The sequence below is a fragment of the Labeo rohita genome, chromosome 24 (assembly GCF_022985175.1).
Source record: "Labeo rohita strain BAU-BD-2019 chromosome 24, IGBB_LRoh.1.0, whole genome shotgun sequence".
Lineage (NCBI taxonomy): Eukaryota > Metazoa > Chordata > Actinopteri > Cypriniformes > Cyprinidae > Labeo > Labeo rohita.
The window spans coordinates 8139287-8156837 of NC_066892.1; the positions used below are offsets into that span (position 1 = coordinate 8139287).

Here is a 17551-nt window from a genome sequence, read left to right on the forward strand (position 1 = left end):
TTATGTATGCAGGAATGAGGAAAGAACAGGAGGTGGCTACATTGTTGTGGATCCAGTGTTGCGTATTGGCCATGAGAGGAAGATCCTGCCCCTTGATTGCATTACAGTTCAGACTTATCTCGCTAAGTGTTTGGGCGCTCTGGATGAATGGCTAGACAGACTCAGAGTGGCCAAGGAAACTGGTATGAACCTCATGTTGATGTATCTGTTGAAACTCATGCATGACAAACATATACTAATGTCTATAAAATAGGTATTTACTCCTTATTGTTTGGGACTGTGGAGTTTATAAAGTGTATTAAATAAGAAAAAAACACATCATATATAAATCAGGTTAAACTTTAGCCACTTTGACCATCTGTGGTTTATTACAGCTTTTCAGAATCACACAAATACAGCCTTAGCATTCATGCCATATGTGCCTGTGCACTAACGAAGCACTAAGTAAATAGCTATTTCTGGCCAAATTTAGCCATGTAATATACAAAAAAATGACCCTTATGACTGGTTTTGTGGTCCAGGGTCACATATTTATTTATTTTTTATTTAACCTTTATTTAACCAGAAAAAACTCTCTGAGATTAAAAATCTCTTTCACAGGAGTGTCCTGGCCAAAATGTGCAGCAGTACAATCAATTACATCACAAATAAACATCACACAGACAGACTAAAGACACCTAAAAACAGTTGCATATTGTTAGATCAACTTCCATTTGACGGATAACTGATTTAAAATGATCTAGAGTCAGCAGATTTTCTAATTTTAATTTAGATTGGAGGAAATTCCAATCAAACGGCGCTGCATACATAAAAGACTTCTTACCTAGCTCAGTTCAAGTAAAAGGAACAGAAGGAGTATAATAATTTTGCGAACGAAGATAATATTTCTTGGTAATTTTCGGTTGCATAAAACAGCAGAGATAAGAAGGCAACAACCCCAAGAAGGCTTTATAAATAATTAAGTACCAATGCATTTTTCTTCTGGTAGACAGAGAAGGCCAACCTACTCTATGATACAAAGTGCAATGATGAGTTGAAGATTTACAATCTGATATGAACCTTAGAGCACCGTGATAAATGGCATCTAAGGAAGAAAGAAGATAAGAAGGTGCAAACTGATATACAACATCACCATAATCAAGGACAGAGAGAAAAGTAGCAGAGACTAATTTCTTGTTTACATTGAATGAGAAGCAAAACTTGTTCCTGAAATAAAACCCAAGCTTAATTTTCAATTTATTCTTCAGTTGAGTGATATGAGAGCTAAAAGATAGGGCTCAACTATGATGCCAAGATATTTGTATTCTTTTACTAATTCAATCACTGTACCTTGCAGAGTCTGAAGAGATACTAAATTATTTTCAGGGGGTTTTTTTGAGTTAGAAAATAACATATACTTGGTTTTATCAGTATTCAGAACAAGTTTTAAACTGTGAAGCCTTGACTGAATAATATTAAAAGCTGACTGAAGCTTAAACAAGGATTGCTGTCCAGAGGAAGCGCTACTATACATGACAGAATCATCTGCATAAAAATGAAAGTTGGCATCCTGAATATCATAATCAAGGCTATTTATATAAATGGTGAATAAGAGCGGCCCCAGCACCGATCCTTGGGGAACACCTTTTAAAATCTCTAATGAGTCAGATTTTTTACCTTTGGCTTGAACACACTGGGTTCTTCCACTCAGATAGTTTTTAAACCAAGAACTAACATGACTTGATAAACCAACAACCTTCAGTCTGTGCAGCAATATTCCATGATCCACTGTATCGAAAGCCTTTGATAAATCAATAAAAAGCGAAGCACAAAATTCACCATTGTCCATTGAACTTACAATATCATTTAAAACTTTCAAAATTGCCGTTGTAGTACTGTGTTTTTTACGAAACCCAGATTGATTAATAGACAACACTTTGTTTGCATTCAAATAGCATGTCAACTGTTCACTAATAAGACTTTCTAATATCTTTGATAAAACGCAGAGCTTTGAAATTGGTCTGTAATTATTCATTATAGTGGGATCCCCCCCCCTTTTAGTAAAGGAACAACAAAAGCTGATTTCCAAATTTCTGGAATAACACCAGTATTTAAAGAAAGATTAAAAATATAAGTTAAAGCGGATGTAATAAAATCAGCTGCCAGTTTCAGATACACAGGCTCCACACAATCAGGACCTGAAGATTTGTTTATGTCAAGCGAACGGAGTGCTTTATAAACATCAGTGCTCTTAATTTGTTTGAATCTAAGCTCTTCCTTTTCTAGATGATTTTCTGCATTAATAAAATCGGAATCGGAACCTATAAAATTTTGTGATTCAAATAGAAACCCAGAAGCAACAAAATGCTTATTAAAGCAATTGAGCATATGTTCTTTATCTGATATGCTAGTGGAGTCCATCTTTATACTTGAAGGAAAGCTAGACTTGTTTTTACTACCTGATATCAGTTTTATATTCTGCCAACATTTTTTTAGGATTATTTGAATTAATAGTAGTATTTTCAATAAAATAATCAGTCTTTGCTTTTCTAATAGCAACAGTGCATTTATTCCAAAGCTGCCTAAAACAGATCCAATCAGAGTTAATGTCAGATTGTCTAGCTTTTGCCCAAGCAGCATCCCGCTCACGAATTAGAACAGATAGGGCTTCAGAAAACCAGGGATTGTCCCTACCTTTAACACGGAATTTTTTAAAAGGTGCATGTCTGTTTACGATCGGTTAAAAGCCATCATAAAAGTATTTCCAGGCAGACTCAACATCGGGAATAAGAAAGATCCTGTCCCAATCATAACGTGCTACATCAAAAAGAAAGGCTTGTTCATTAAAGTGTCGCATACATCGTCTAGTGATAATACGTGGTTTATACTTAGGCAGTTTGGTATCTCTAACTATGGCAACGACGCAGTGATCACTAACATCATTGGCATATACAGAGGCCAAAGAGTACTTATGAGGCAAATTGCTAAAAATAAGATCAATTAAAGTGGACTTTTTGTAATCCTTCAAGTTAGGTCTAGTAGGTGTCTCAACTAGCTGAAAGAGATTTAGAGAGTCACAAATTGCTTTAAAACCATCAGATACTGACTTTAGCCAGTTCACATTAAAATCACCGAGAAGAACAAGCTCCCTGTATTTCAAAGAAGTCACCGAGTGCATCAGAGAGGAAATGGCATCAGAACTAGCTGAAGGAGGTCTGTAGCAACCAACCACAGTAAGATGTAAAGTCTTAGAAATGATAAGGTTTAAAGCTAATAATTCATACTTTTTAACTACTGACTCAGAGAGCAACACAGTAACTTCAAAACTGTCCTTGACATAAATTGCTACCCCCCCCTCCCCTTTTTAGTCTATCAGTCCTATAAACAGAATAACCATCAATATCTATGGCATTATCTGAAACTGTTTTTTTAAGCCATGTTTCAGATATTACTATAACATCCGCATTGGTATTTTTTGCCCAAATTCTCACCAAGTCCAACTTAGGAAGCAGGCTTCTCACATTCATATGAATAAAACCTAGTCCTGATCTAGATTTAAAATCAGCAGGAACTTTAAATGTTAAAGAAGTGTCATTAAAAGGACCAGGATTTGGTAAGACATTTCCTGATATCAGTAACATAAGAACTATAAAACTCCAACGCCTTACTGTTTCACTTACATTTCCGACAGATAAATTCAAACAAATGGAATAGTTTAAGACGCTAGTTTCCTTATTTGTTTGAACAGAAACTATAGAGTCCTCATACACAAAATTTGAAAGCAATGACTTCAAACGGCAGTCAGAGAGAATGTTAAAGTTTGTATATATACCAACCCCTGTCCAATTTGTCCATTTTGAAGTTAAAAAAAGTATCGTGATGGAAAGAAAAGTCTGAGTCATACCTGTAGCCGATGTTTCCCTGGTAGAGTATCACAACAAGAAATGCCACCAAAGCCGCGCAATTAGAAGAATTCAATTGTCCTTTCAAAATCCAACTGAGCCGACAACCAAAAAATAAAACAAGGTTTCTTTGCTGACGTGTAGACTTGTGGCACTACAACTCTTTTCACAGTGCGCTGCCCGACACCACGATGCAAAAGAGGGATCCACGCTGATGTCAAACCACGTCCCGCGCCGAAAGGAAACAAAGCAAAAACAAACAAACAGAAAAAAATCAGAGTCATGTATAATATCCCATAGCAGATCTATACAGGTGGAGCTGGGGAGGTGGTGGGTTTCAAAGGAAAAGCAGAAAGCACATTTGCTGCGTATGCAACATGAACCAATCAGCTTGTGCCAAGTAGTTTAATGCTGTGAATATCATCAGTTTGCATTAAGAACCCATCAGCCTGTGCCATCTAGAGTTTCGTGACAAATCATAGCTTTTATCTAACAGTGAACTGCCAAATTGTTTATATATGTTTTTGTTTTTTGTTTTTTTCAGGTTACAATATGATCCACTTTACGCCTCTGCAGAAACTAGGCGCTTCACGATCATGCTATTCCATAGCTGATCAGCTGGAGCTGAACCCTGATTTCTGTCCAGCTGGCAAGAATTACACCTGGATGGACGTGGGCAACCTGACGGAGAAACTTAAGAAAGAGTGGAACATGCTTTGCATCACAGATGTGGTGTACAACCACACAGGTACGTCTAACACTAGTAGAACCTTCCAGCACTGCATTGTGTTTTCAGTGTTTCGGCTGTTCATTTTATTGGAATGGCAATGTCACCTCTAAAGAATGACACAGCAGACCAAGAAAGAAGCGGTTAGGCTATTTATATTTAAATTGCAGCAATCAGAGAGTAGATGAAAGCTGGTTACATCTGTGGCACAATGGTTGAGATTTTTGACCTTTCAGTCGCTCTGCAGGAAGATTAACAGTGGCCGCCTAGTTCTTTGTGACATTCTAATGTTTCATGTTACCCTCTGCTGCATGCATGTCATGGAAGCAAGTCTGACCTCATGAACACTGTATAGGTTAATAGGGTGTCAAACTGAAATCCGTTTCCTGCCAACCAGCTTTGTTTTGGTTAGTGTGTAAAAGTGATTCAGCAGGGTGTAGTAGTAATTCAACAGGGTGCCAAAAGTTTGGCATTCTAGCACTTATTTTATTTTTGCTTTTATTATGATAACTGCAGATAATAAGGTAAAATTTCAGCATGCTTTAACTATGAGACACTAGCATTTACAGATGACAGTCATCTCAATTAACCACTTGTTTTTTAAAGTCACACAACATGATGGCTACCTACTGACATCATTGCCGGCTTTTTCATAACAAATTTAGCAATCTTCCTGTCTGATTTGTTTATTTTTTTCCAATAGATGTTAAACATGTTGTTTAGTGATAGGGAAAAAAAGGCAACATCCCACAAAATAAGTATGCGTAAATATATGAAATTTTTTTATTGTTTCTTTTACAGTTTGTTGGTCATTTTTTATTTTGTTTTTATTGTTATTCTCTAGTGCTGTCAATTTGAATAATTGCAATTAATCACATCCAAAATAAAAGTTTGTGTTTATATAATATATAATAGACAGCACTTAGAGAACAACAATATACACACCTGTGATTTTGGATGCGATTAATAACAATAAAAACAAAATGGTTTTTTTTAATCAGTGGCTGCAAGAAGTAAAAAAAGACATATGTGACCCTGGACCACAAAACCAGTCTTAAGTCACTGGGGTTTATTTGTAGCAATAGCCAAAAATACATTGTATGGGTCAAAATTATTGATTTTTCTTTTATGGCAAAAATCATTAGGAAATTAAGTAAAGATCATGTTCCATGCTTTCATATGATGTATCTTAAATCTCAATTTTGAAAAAATTACCCTTATGACTGGTTTTGTGATCCAGGGTCACATATTTCATTAATATCAAGACTTAATCTTGGACTCAGAAGCACTTTTTTAACTTCTGATGTCTTTGGTAAGTTGCTACAGGAAGCGTTTGCTGCTCTCTTATACTCAGCTGTGATTTTGGTTGCGATTAATCGCAATTAATCGCATCTCAAGTAAAAGTGTGTTTATATAATATATAATTATAATATTTTATATAAACAAACTTTTATTTTGGACGCGATTAATCATGATTAATTGATTTGACAGCACTAGATAATGACAATAAAAACAAAAAGTTAGCTTTATTTAAATCAGTGGTTGCAAAAAAGTAAAAAAGCTTGTGTTTATATGATATATAATTATATATAAACACAAACTTTTATTTTGGATGCGATTAATCGTGATTAATCGATTTGACAGCACTAAAACTTGGCTCTTTTTTAATCAGTGGCTGCAAGAAGTAAAAAGGAAATATTGAATTAATATCAATATTTAATCTTGGACTCAGAAGCACTTTTTAGCTTCTGATGTCTTTGGTAAGTTGCCAAAAGGAAGCGTTAGCTTCTCTTTTATACACAGCTGTGATTTTGAATGCGATTAATCACGATTAATCATGATTAATCGCATCCAAAATAAAAGCTTGTGTTTATATGATATGTAATTATATAATATATAAACACAAACTTTTATTTTGGATGCGATTAATTGTGATTAATCAATTTGACAGCACTAAAGTTTGCTCTTTTTTAATCAGTGGCTGCAAGAAGTAAAAAAAATATTTCATTAATATACTTAATCTTGGACTCAGAAGCACTTTTTTAGCTTCTAAAGTCATTAGTAAGTTGCCACAGGAAGCGTTTGCTGCAATTTTATACACAGCTGTGATTTTGGTTGCAATTAATTGCATTTAAAATAAAAGTTTGTGTTTATATAAAAACAAAAAGTTGGCTTTTTTAATCAGTGGCTGCAAGAAGTGAAAAAGGAAATATTTCATTAATATAAATACCTAATCTTGGACTCAGAAGCACTTTTTTAAACTGCTGATATCTTTGGTAAGTTGCCACAGGAAGCTGCTCTTTTAAACACAGCTGTCGTCGCTTGTGGAGCAGAACAGCCGTGATACTGTTAATGTGGAATCAGAGCAGTTCTTTAAACACCAGACTGAAGTTTATCACACTTAATGAGGCATTTTGAAATTGATTTTACTTGGTTTATTATGTGCAAATATACCAGTCTTTATCAGGAACCTGCATAGAATTCATTTTCATGCAGTTAAGCATGTTTATATGTCAACTTTTAATTTCCTTATCATGTGCGCACTGTTGATTTAGTGTATGTAATATAATCCCATACTAACAGGTACACCAGATTGTATTTCCATATGTTTGGGTTTTGAAAATAGAAGCGTTGCTTTTGGCTGAAATAAGATAGATGGGCATAGTGAGGATGAAATAATGTCTATACTGCAGTCTATATACAGCCGACTATAAGATTCTATGATTGTTTCCTTTGTTAGCTGCCAACAGTAAGTGGATCAGACTCCATCCAGAGTGTGGCTATAACCTGGTAAACTCTCCTCATCTGAAGCCAGCCTGGCTACTGGACAGAGCCCTGTGGCATTTCAGCTGCGCCGTAGCAGATGGAAAATACAGCGAAAGCGGGCTTCCACCTCTTATTGAGAATGACAAACGCATTACTGTGAGTCCTGAGGGTGTCACAGGTTTTTAATATCCACAAAATACTAGTTTATGGTGACAAATGAATTGATGTTTCAGATTCTTAAAGGGCTTCTGTGGACTGAAGTTTTCTCCCTACTGAAGTTATGGGAGTTTCTACAGGTGAATGTTGAGAAAGCCGTGGAGCAGTTTAGGAAGGTTCTTCAGGCTGGTGAGTGTTTCAAGTCTGTTAGAATGTTCTTGGATGCTCTTTCACTTGTTTTTTAGGGTCTGAGTTCAGTTGGGTGGGTTTTTGCTATCTGTAGGTAACAGACCTGCTGGGCCTGAGCTGGAAGGAAAGCCAAAATTGAAAGTCATCCAGGATTCACAGTACAGACGCCTCAGCAACACCGTGGACATGCAACTGGCACTGGAGATGTTTGGCAGACACACGTGAGTTTACTTCCTGTTCAGGTTATGTTTAATGATTAATGTTTTTTTGGGTGGCTTATTTGTTATATCTTGGTTTATTTCTTAATTATCTCACATGAAAAGGTCAGGGTAAGATAAGTGTAATCACAATAAAGATATTCAGTATTCAGAAGGTCCTATAATATCAACGTGGTAGCCTCTACATCAAAGTGTTTTTGACAAAAGTGTAAAATGTTTTGTAAGTCTGTATTGTTTTTGAATTATTGAACGAATTACAATTATTTGATCAAAATACAGTAATATTTTTAAAAATGATTACAATTTAAAAGAGCAGTATTCTATTATAATATATGTATATATTTATATAAAATCTTATTAATTTCTGTAATGGCAAAGCTAAATTTTCAGCAGCCATTACAGTTTTCATTACAGTTTTCTTTGAACAAAGTTTGGATTATATTATATTATATTATATTATATTATATTATATTATGTTATATATTACTTATTCATTTATTTCTACATTAAATCTCAATAGTCTGTTTTTTCTTATCATTATTCCACTTTGTAAAAATTTAACTTTACTTCCTGTGTGCTTATCAAACAGTAACGGCCCCAAATCCATCCAGGAGTGCTGCGATTGGTTTAAGAAGAGTCTAGAGGAATTAAATGTTGAATGCTATAAGGAAATGCATGGTCATCATGAGAAGGTTGGTTTCTGTGTGTATGATTCACAGGTGATTTGTTTGTTTAGCTTTAATATCAGTCTGATTACATTTTATCATTTCTTTTCTGAAGGCTATAAACTGCATAGTGGGAACGGTTTGTTATGAAAGGCTCGCCACCCAAGGCCCTCAGCTTGGGCCTGTCACCTGGAAAAACCCGTTGGTGACTAGGTAAATATTACGTAGATTTGCAGTGCAACACTGGCAGCCTAAAGTCTGGTCTGCTTTGCAATATATTCTGGCCAAGAACTGGCCATTTAGACATGGAGTTTCTATTTAACTGATATAAAGTGGCAAGCCACAGCTTGTTTTGTATATACATGATGTAAAAAAGTAAATCTGAAATCAGCTGACAGGCCATCCAATATGTAGATGAGTGTATTTCTTTATTGGAACAGATTTGGAGAAATTTAGTAGGGGATCGACCACTATGTGTTTTTCAGGACCAATGCTGATACCGATTATTACAGATCAAATGGACCGATATTCATGTCTAGTGTAAAAATGAAAATTTTAAGAATAACAGGCTCTGAAAAAACTTTCTTTAAATGCTTTTAAATTATTCTATTGGCAAATCTGTTCTGAAGATGACCAATACTGACAACCATAGAAAAGCGTAATATCGGTGTCGATAATCGGCCAGGCAATAATCCATCAACCCCTATTTTGAACTTGATTTTTTATTTCAACTTCAAACTTAACTACCTTTTTTTTTTTGTTGCAAATTTTAAAACAAAACTAGGGGTTGACCAATATGTGTTTTTTTAGGGCCGGTGCCAATACCAATTATTACAGATCAAGTAGGCCAATAACCAACATATTGAACCGATATATACTATATGTCTGGTGTAAAAATGAAAATGGCAAAATTAAGAATTACAATGGCTCTGACAAAAACTTTCTATAAATGCTTTTAAATTATTTTAACGGCAAATCGGTTTTGAAGATAACCATAAAAAAGCTTAATATCAGTGTCGATAATCGGCCAGGCCAATAATCTGCCAACCCCTATTTTGAACATAATTTTTTTTCAACTTCAAACTCGACTACCATTTTTTACAAATTTTAAACAAATTTCTAAACTAGGGGTCGACCGATATGTGTTTTTTTAGGGCTGATGCCAATACCGATTATTACAGATCAAGTAAACCGGTAACCGACATATTGAACCGATATATATATATGGTGTAAAAATGAAAATGCCAAAATTAAGAATTAAAAGGGCTCTGACAAAAACTTTCCTTAGATGCTTTATATCGGCGTTGATAATCGGTCAGGCCGATAATCGGTCAACCCATAAAATTAAGCATTACATCACTTGCTCACCAATGAATCCTCTGCATTGAATGGGTGCCGTCAGAATGAGAGTCCAAACAATTTATAAAAATAGCACAATAATCCACAAGTAATGACAGTCTTAACTTTAAACCAATGCTTCCGGTTAGATTATGAGTCCTTTATACATAACATTGCTTTTTTCTAATGAAAAAGACATTTCATCTTTCATTTTGATGTCAGAGGTCAATAGGGAAAGGACTTTTTTCACAGGAGGAAACATTATTATGGATTATGGACTCATATTTTGATTAGAAGTGATGGTTTAAAGTTAAAATGCCTTAGTGTTGGATTTCATTAATACACTTAGTTTTTCACTTCACCCAACGTTAATTGATGGACTGGAGTCTTGTGGATTATTGTGATGTTTTTATCAGTTGTTTGTACTCTCATTCTGACTGAACCCATTCACTGCATCCATTGGTGACGAGTGATGTAATGCAAAATTTCTTCAAATCTGTTCTGATGAAGAAAAAACTTATATATCTTGGATGGCCTGAGTTCATTTTAAGATAATTTTCATTTCTAAGTGAACTATTACTACTATTGGAAGTAATAAAAAAAAAAAAAAAAAATATATATATATATATATATATATATATATGTATATATAAATGTGTATATATATATATATATATATACGTATATTATTCTACAAATAATAAATAAATGTAGCCACCTGGTATTTTGCAAACTTTGTCTTTTTTGTACAATGCGCTGATGAGAATGGCAAATTTACAGTTCAGCCTTGTTTTAATGATTCAGATATTTTACCTTCCCATTTGAGGACATGACCATGGAGCAGGAAAACCAGCTGATGCAGAATCCAAATGATGCTTGTCATCTGCTTGCCCATAATGGATGGGTCATGGGAGATGACCCACTTAGAAACTTTGCAGAGCCAGGTGAGTCAAAATGTGTATCTATTTTGGTTTCTGCTGAATGGCAATGAAAATACCAGCATGCTGGTCCACACTGGTTGATGCTGGTTTGGTGCTGATCTAGAAATTGCAAAGCATTGCAATCTTTTTGGTGACTAAGAATGTTTAGGTGGTTAAAGGATTAGTTCACTTCTAGAATAAAAATTTCCTGATAATTTACTCCAAGATGTTCATGTCTGTCTTTCTTCAATCAAAAAGAAATGAAGGTTTTTGAGGAGAACATTCCAGGATTTCTCCATATAGTGGATTTCAATGGGTTGAAGGTCAAAAAATTTATACATTTTAATTTTTTTAGAAAATGACTTTGCTAGACAAGACCCTTATTCCTCAGCTGGGAATCAGGTAGAGCCTTTTGAAGCTGCATTGAAACTGCAAATTGGACCTCCAACCTCCTGATCCACTTTGAAGTCCACTATATGGGGAAAAATCCTGGAATGTTTTCCTCAAAAACCTTAATTTCTTTTCAACTGAAGAGAGAAAGTCATGAACATCTTGGATGACAGTAAATTATCAGGAAATTTATATTCTGAAATGAACTAATGCTTTAAGGGCCTAGTAATTCATTTATCTGTCTGTTAGGGTCTAATGTTTATTTGAGACGAGAGCTTGTATGCTGGGGTGACAGCGTGAAACTTCGCTATGGTGACAAACCGGAGGACTGTCCGTACTTATGGGCTCACATGAAGAAGTACACGGAGATCACAGCCAAGCATTTCTCAGGCGTGCGTCTGGATAACTGCCACTCCACACCCCTTCATGTTGCTGAGGTACGGGCTCAGGTTTCAACTTTATTTTTGATCTGCAGGCATATTTCATGATATATTTATACACATGACATCATATGCCACAAGCAGGAACTCAGAACGTTCTGCAGTGTCATTGTAAATTTGCACTGTAGGTATTTGACGTACTGTATGTTGTGTCTATAGGCCATGTTAGCTGCAGCCAGAGTGGTCAGACCCAATCTTTATGTGATAGCCGAACTCTTTACAGGAAGTGAACAGCTTGACAATTTGTTTGTTAATCGGCTGGGAATAACCAGTCTTGTCAGAGGTACTGCAGACTGCAAGAGACACATGTTTGCCCTTGATGCTAAATTTGCTCTTTGTGTTTTTTTCTTCCTCTCGTTTGTTTACTCAAAACATGAATCTTTTTTTGGCAATATTAACTCTTTCTCTTCATCATCTACTTCGTCCTGATGCATTTCATGTACACTCAAATAATGCTTCATTAATAACACACTTAATTAATAATTAACCTGCTTTATTATCCTAATGCAATAATGATTGATTATGTAAACTGAGCATGTTTCTATTCTTTGGCATGCACTTCTATCTATCTGTCTGTCTATCTATCTATTTTTTTCTATCTATCTATCTATTTTTCTATCTATCTAACCCTGCTGCTGGGTGGGCTGCAGTATATGTTGGCTGTTGCTCGCCAACACAGGCCTGATCTGTATGTGGTGGCTGAGCTCTTCACTGGCAGCGAGGAGCTGGACAATATCTTTATGACTAAGCTTGGCATTACCTCCCTTATCCGAGGTAAGACGCAACGAGATTGGGAAATGCAGTGCTGCACAAAAATGATGTGTGAAATGCAAATGCACCAGATGTGGCATGCTGTTGATTATGACACTAAATTATTTTGACTCGTTCCTCGAAATGAGCTAGAACACCACAGCTGCTGTTGATAGAGTTTGAGTTGGATTTCACACATTTGAGATGTTAGATATGGATGGATTTTTCAACTACTGGCACTTTTGTCACCTTATTCTTCAACGCAATTAAATAACAAGATAACAGGAAGAATAACAACTTTGCACTTTGCACTACAAACAACTGTGTTTATAATTAAGATAATACATTAAAATAATATGGGAAGACAACTATTTGCAATATCAAACAGCAAAACAGGCTGTTTTGTACAGCTAATGAGACCGGAAGCTTGACCCATAAAATTTACAAATGGCAGCACCCGTTCTTACGTGAAAAATAAGGTGGATAAAGTATGAAAAGTGGCCATACTTAAAAAATACCCAGTTATACTGCAGCATCTACCCTGTCATATAAAATTTGACTTTTTATGAAAAAATATCTGTTCTGTCATCAGAGGCCATGAGTGCTGGGGACAGTCATGAAGAAGGTCGACTGGTTTATCGTTTTGGAGGGGAGCCTGTAGGTTCATTCGTACAGCCAAGTCTCAGGCCTTTAGTGCCGACAATCGCTCACGCCATGTTTTTGGATGTTACACATGACAATGAATGTCCTATTCAGGTCAGTAACAGTAATTGATGGCAAAGAGCATATAAAATATGAATGGAGCCAGCATATCCTACAGTATTTCTGACGTAACATCCTGTAAAGTGTGATTGCTACTGTCTTTCTTGTAGGCTCGTTCGGTGTATGATGCTTTACCCAGCACTGCTATAGTCTCAATGGCCTGCTGTGCCTCAGGCAGCACTAGAGGATACGATGAGCTCGTACCTCACCAGGTAAAAATGTACGCAGTAATTTAACGCCTTGCTGCCCAATTAGTCAGTGACTAAACAGACAGCATTTTAGTTTGAAGACACGTTCTAAGAAAACTGGTTGCAAGGCTTCCAAATCACCATAATATCTAATGTTTCAAAACAACTTCAAGGAACCTTAAAGGGATCATCGGATGCAAAGTTCACTTTTTCATGTTGTTTGAACATTAATGTGTGTTGGCAGTGTATGTACAAATCTACCCTATAATGATACAAATCCATGCAGTGGTTTTTAATTAATTTGTAAAAATAATATTCCCTTTTTCAAAACGAGCAATTCTCAGATGCCTGTCGCACACCGACAGAGGCCGCTCCCATGATAGTTGATTGACATGAGCGTCTTACCTCAGATCAGCTGTAACAGTCCACCTCCATTGTTTTGATGCTGGAGCAGGGATATAAGTTAGACAAGAATATCTCCGATTGAGCGATTTAAGTACTGTGTTGCTGGATGTAATAATGAACGTAGTGGTCGTCATTTATTCCCGACATCTGAGCCGCTGAAGATGCAGTGGATTAAGTTTGTTTGTGAAGGGAATGCACCTCCCGGTCTACATAAATGCATCTATGTTCGCGCAAATCATTTGTGATCCAGCTTCACCTACAGCAGAAGTGAGTATAAGGTTTTTTTTATGAATCTCTGCAATCATCTTTCCTAACAACGTGCTAGTTAGCAAGTTTAGTGGCTAAACACAGCTAAATGCAGCTAAAGTAAACAGACTCGTCACTCTACAGAGAGAAGAGAGGGGCGGGGCGAGCTGAGCTCATTAACATTTAAAGCAGCCTCGACCAGAACAGGATGATTTTTGCAAAGCTGATTTTGACAAGGTAAAAAGGGTGTTGTTTTACACAACCATTGAGAATTTTTAAACAAAGTATATTATAGACTTTTCATTAAGACCCCAAAGAATCATATCAACTTGTGGAAAATGGGCATCCGATGACCCCTTTAAGATGACCAAGAATATATGAAATGAATGCATAGAAATATTAAGAAGCACAACTGTTTTCAACTGTGATAGTGATAAGAAATGTTTCCTGAACAGAATGATTTCTGAAGGATCATGTGACACTGAAGACTGAAGTAATGATGCTAAAAATTCAACTTTCACAGGAATAAATTACATTTTAAAATATATTAAAATAGAGATTTTTTTTTTTAATTCTAAAAACATTTCACAATATTGCTATTTTTGATCAAATAATTGCAGCCTTGGTGAGCATACTATGGAAGCCTGTTTGCACCACTGAATAAAAAATTTTAAAAGGTTACTGCGACTATTTATCTCACAATTCTGACTTTATAACTCGCAATTATGTCATGCAATTCTGAGATAGAAACTCACAATTCTGACTTTTTCTTAGAATTGCATGATATAAACTTGAGAAATTGCAAGAATTTTTTTTTCTCATAGATGCAAGATTAAATCTTATTTCTTGTTTTTATTAAAATCTTATTAAATTTTTGTTAATGCAATTCTGACTTTTTTCTCAGAATTTCCTACAATTCTCGCAATTGCGGGAAAAGTTAAAAAGGTAAAGGTGAGATAAAAAGTTGCAATAACTTTTTTTTATTCAGTGCCTGAAACAGACTTCTTTTAAAAATTTGACTAACCCCAAACTTTTAAATGGTAGTTAATGTTGAGATTCTGTTTTGACACATAAATATCATATTACATTTATCTTCTATGATTATGTAACAAGAAAAATATTTACATCAGTCCCAATTATGTAACAAGAATCCTTTGTTCTGTCTGCACCTTGATTATAAAACTCCCTCTACAAATCATTTCTGTTCTTTTCACTCAGCCAGAGTCCTTTGTATCTGGGTCAGTATTCATACATAAACAAAAGCCTTTCTGTTTTTATTTTTTTCTTCGTTTCACGTCAAAATGGTTCCCAGGGGGATATAATATACCTAGATAAAGCTATTGATTAGCATTCCCATTCATCTCAATGGGAGTAACTACACTGTAAATACAACCCTGCAAATGCACAACCTGAATGCTGCCATCTTTGCTTCAAAGACAGTCTCAGAAAATAATTTTGAGCCAGTCATCTGAGCCATAAATGCTTTGCAATTGATCACTCTTTAGGTTTCTATTGTCGTATGGTTTGTTAGGACAGGACAATATTTGGTCGAGATTATTTGAAAATCTGGAATCTGAGCAAAAAAAATCTAAATATTGAGAAAATTGCTGTTAAAGTTGTCCAAATGAAGTTCTTAGCAATGCATATTACTAATAAAAAATTAAGTTCTGATGTATTTACAGTAGGAAATTTACAAAATATCTTCATGGAACATGTTGCTATTGTTACAAATATACCCAGCTACTTATGACTTTTTTTGGTCCAGGGTCACATATAGGGATTTCTTGGAGCAAATGTTGCAAATGTGTATGCAGAACTGCCTTTTGCCCACATAATGGTCTTGGTACATTGTCTATCAGCACATAGTTGTTTGGCTACTTAGGCTAATTAACCAGGGTTGCCAGGTTTTAGTAAAGTTACTCAAGTAGCCCAAGACTAGCCCAATGGCATTCTGGGGTAAAATACACATTTTTTGGCAGGGTTCCCCTGGTAAAATTCACATTCTTGGGGCTAAATATCTCATTAACGTAGCCCAATTCCATGGGAAAACAGTGGACTTGGCAACACTGTAACCAACCTTGTTTTTTTTTCTCTCAGATTTCAGTAGTAAAGGAAGAGCGTCTGTACCCCAAGTGGAATCCTGATGCACTGCCCTCTTCTGTCGGGGAGGTGAACCTCCAGAGTGGTATAATGGCGGGAAAACTTGCCCTCAACAAACTTCATCAAGAGCTGGCAGAGAAGGGCTTCACCCAGGTCAGGATAATGTTTACTCATAACAGGCAGCAAAAAAATTTATTAGACTTTGATACTTGTAATCAAGTTTTCAAGTTTTATCTAATAATTAAACTCATTTGTCACTTAGCTGACAGTTTTATTCCCCTGAAATAAATTTAGATTAGAATAATTGCTTCAAAGAGCATCTGAGAGATGCTGTTGTAAATATTTTTAACTTGTCCTTCTTAAAGTTGTTTATACAGAGATGAACTTAAAATGGAAAGTCATTTTAAAAGAAGAAATGTGAAACAGGATGATTTAAAGCACTTACAAAGACACAAAAAGTATTTGAACTTTTAAGAGACACTTAAGGGGAGACACTGCAGGCAAAAACTGTTTTTTCATGCACATGTCAAGTTTGAGATTTTTTATATGATTTGCTTGATTATATACAACATTTTATTCCCCCCAAAAAATGTGAAAATATATTGTTTTCTGTCATTTTTTTGTACTAGAAATGCATGCAAATTAGTGCATAATTCATTAAATAATGCCTCATATGTGACCCTGGATCACAAAACCAGTTATAAGGGTCAATTTTCTGAAATTGAGATTTATACATCAAATGAAAGCTGAATGTATGTATTTATTAGGACAAGTCAATATTTGGCCGAGATACAACTATTTGAAAATCTGGAATCTGAGGGTGCAACAAAATCAAGATACTGAGAAAATCATCTTTAAAACTGTCCAAATGAAGTTCTGAGCAAAGCATATTTCTAATCAAAAATCAAGTTTTGATATAGTTACGGTAGGAAATTTACAAAATATCTTCATGGAACATGATCTTTACTTAATATCCTAATGATTTTTGGAATAAAAGAAAAATCGATCATTTTGGACCATACAATGTATTGTTGGCTATTGCTACAAATATACCTGTGCGATTTATGACTGGTTTTGTGGTCCAGAGTCACATATTTGCAATTGCAATTATCATTGTAATCAATCAGCTGGGTAAGTAAGGTGATAACTATTAGTTAATTTTTTACCCTATTCAACTGCAGTGTCTCGCCTTAAAAAAATCCTTTTTCCTGCCTTTTTATTATATCTCTAATTAATGTTTACACATTTTACTTTTTTTATTTCATTTTTTTTTATTTCTAAGATAATATGTGACCCTGGCCCCCAAAACCAGTCATAAGAGTCTATTTTTTTAATAAATAAGCTTTCCATTGATGTATGGATTGTTAGGATAGGACAATATCTGGCCGAGATACAACTATTTGAAAATCT

At 35.2% G+C, this 17551-nt stretch overlaps 1 protein-coding gene across 3 annotated transcripts in view; it reads left to right on the top strand.

Annotated features, from left to right (window-relative positions):
• LOC127155957 (glycogen debranching enzyme-like) overlaps positions 1-17551 on the top strand; it is a 34563-nt gene that overhangs the window by 2833 nt on the left and 14179 nt on the right. For 2 of the 3 annotated variants that reach the window (XM_051098585.1, XM_051098583.1), the window contains exons 4-16: positions 13-182; positions 4426-4629; positions 7349-7530; positions 7608-7719; positions 7814-7940; positions 8527-8629; positions 8718-8815; positions 10745-10884; positions 11500-11687; positions 11850-11973; positions 13033-13196; positions 13313-13414; positions 16139-16294. In XM_051098585.1, the coding sequence (XP_050954542.1) occupies positions 13-182; positions 4426-4629; positions 7349-7530; positions 7608-7719; positions 7814-7940; positions 8527-8629; positions 8718-8815; positions 10745-10884; positions 11500-11687; positions 11850-11973; positions 13033-13196; positions 13313-13414; positions 16139-16294 (1870 nt within the window). Of the gene's footprint in view, positions 1-12; positions 183-4425; positions 4630-7348; positions 7531-7607; positions 7720-7813; positions 7941-8526; positions 8630-8717; positions 8816-10744; positions 10885-11499; positions 11688-11849; positions 11974-12340; positions 12465-13032; positions 13197-13312; positions 13415-16138; positions 16295-17551 lie in introns of all 3 variants that reach the window. The other variant, XM_051098582.1, reaches the window with a different exon arrangement.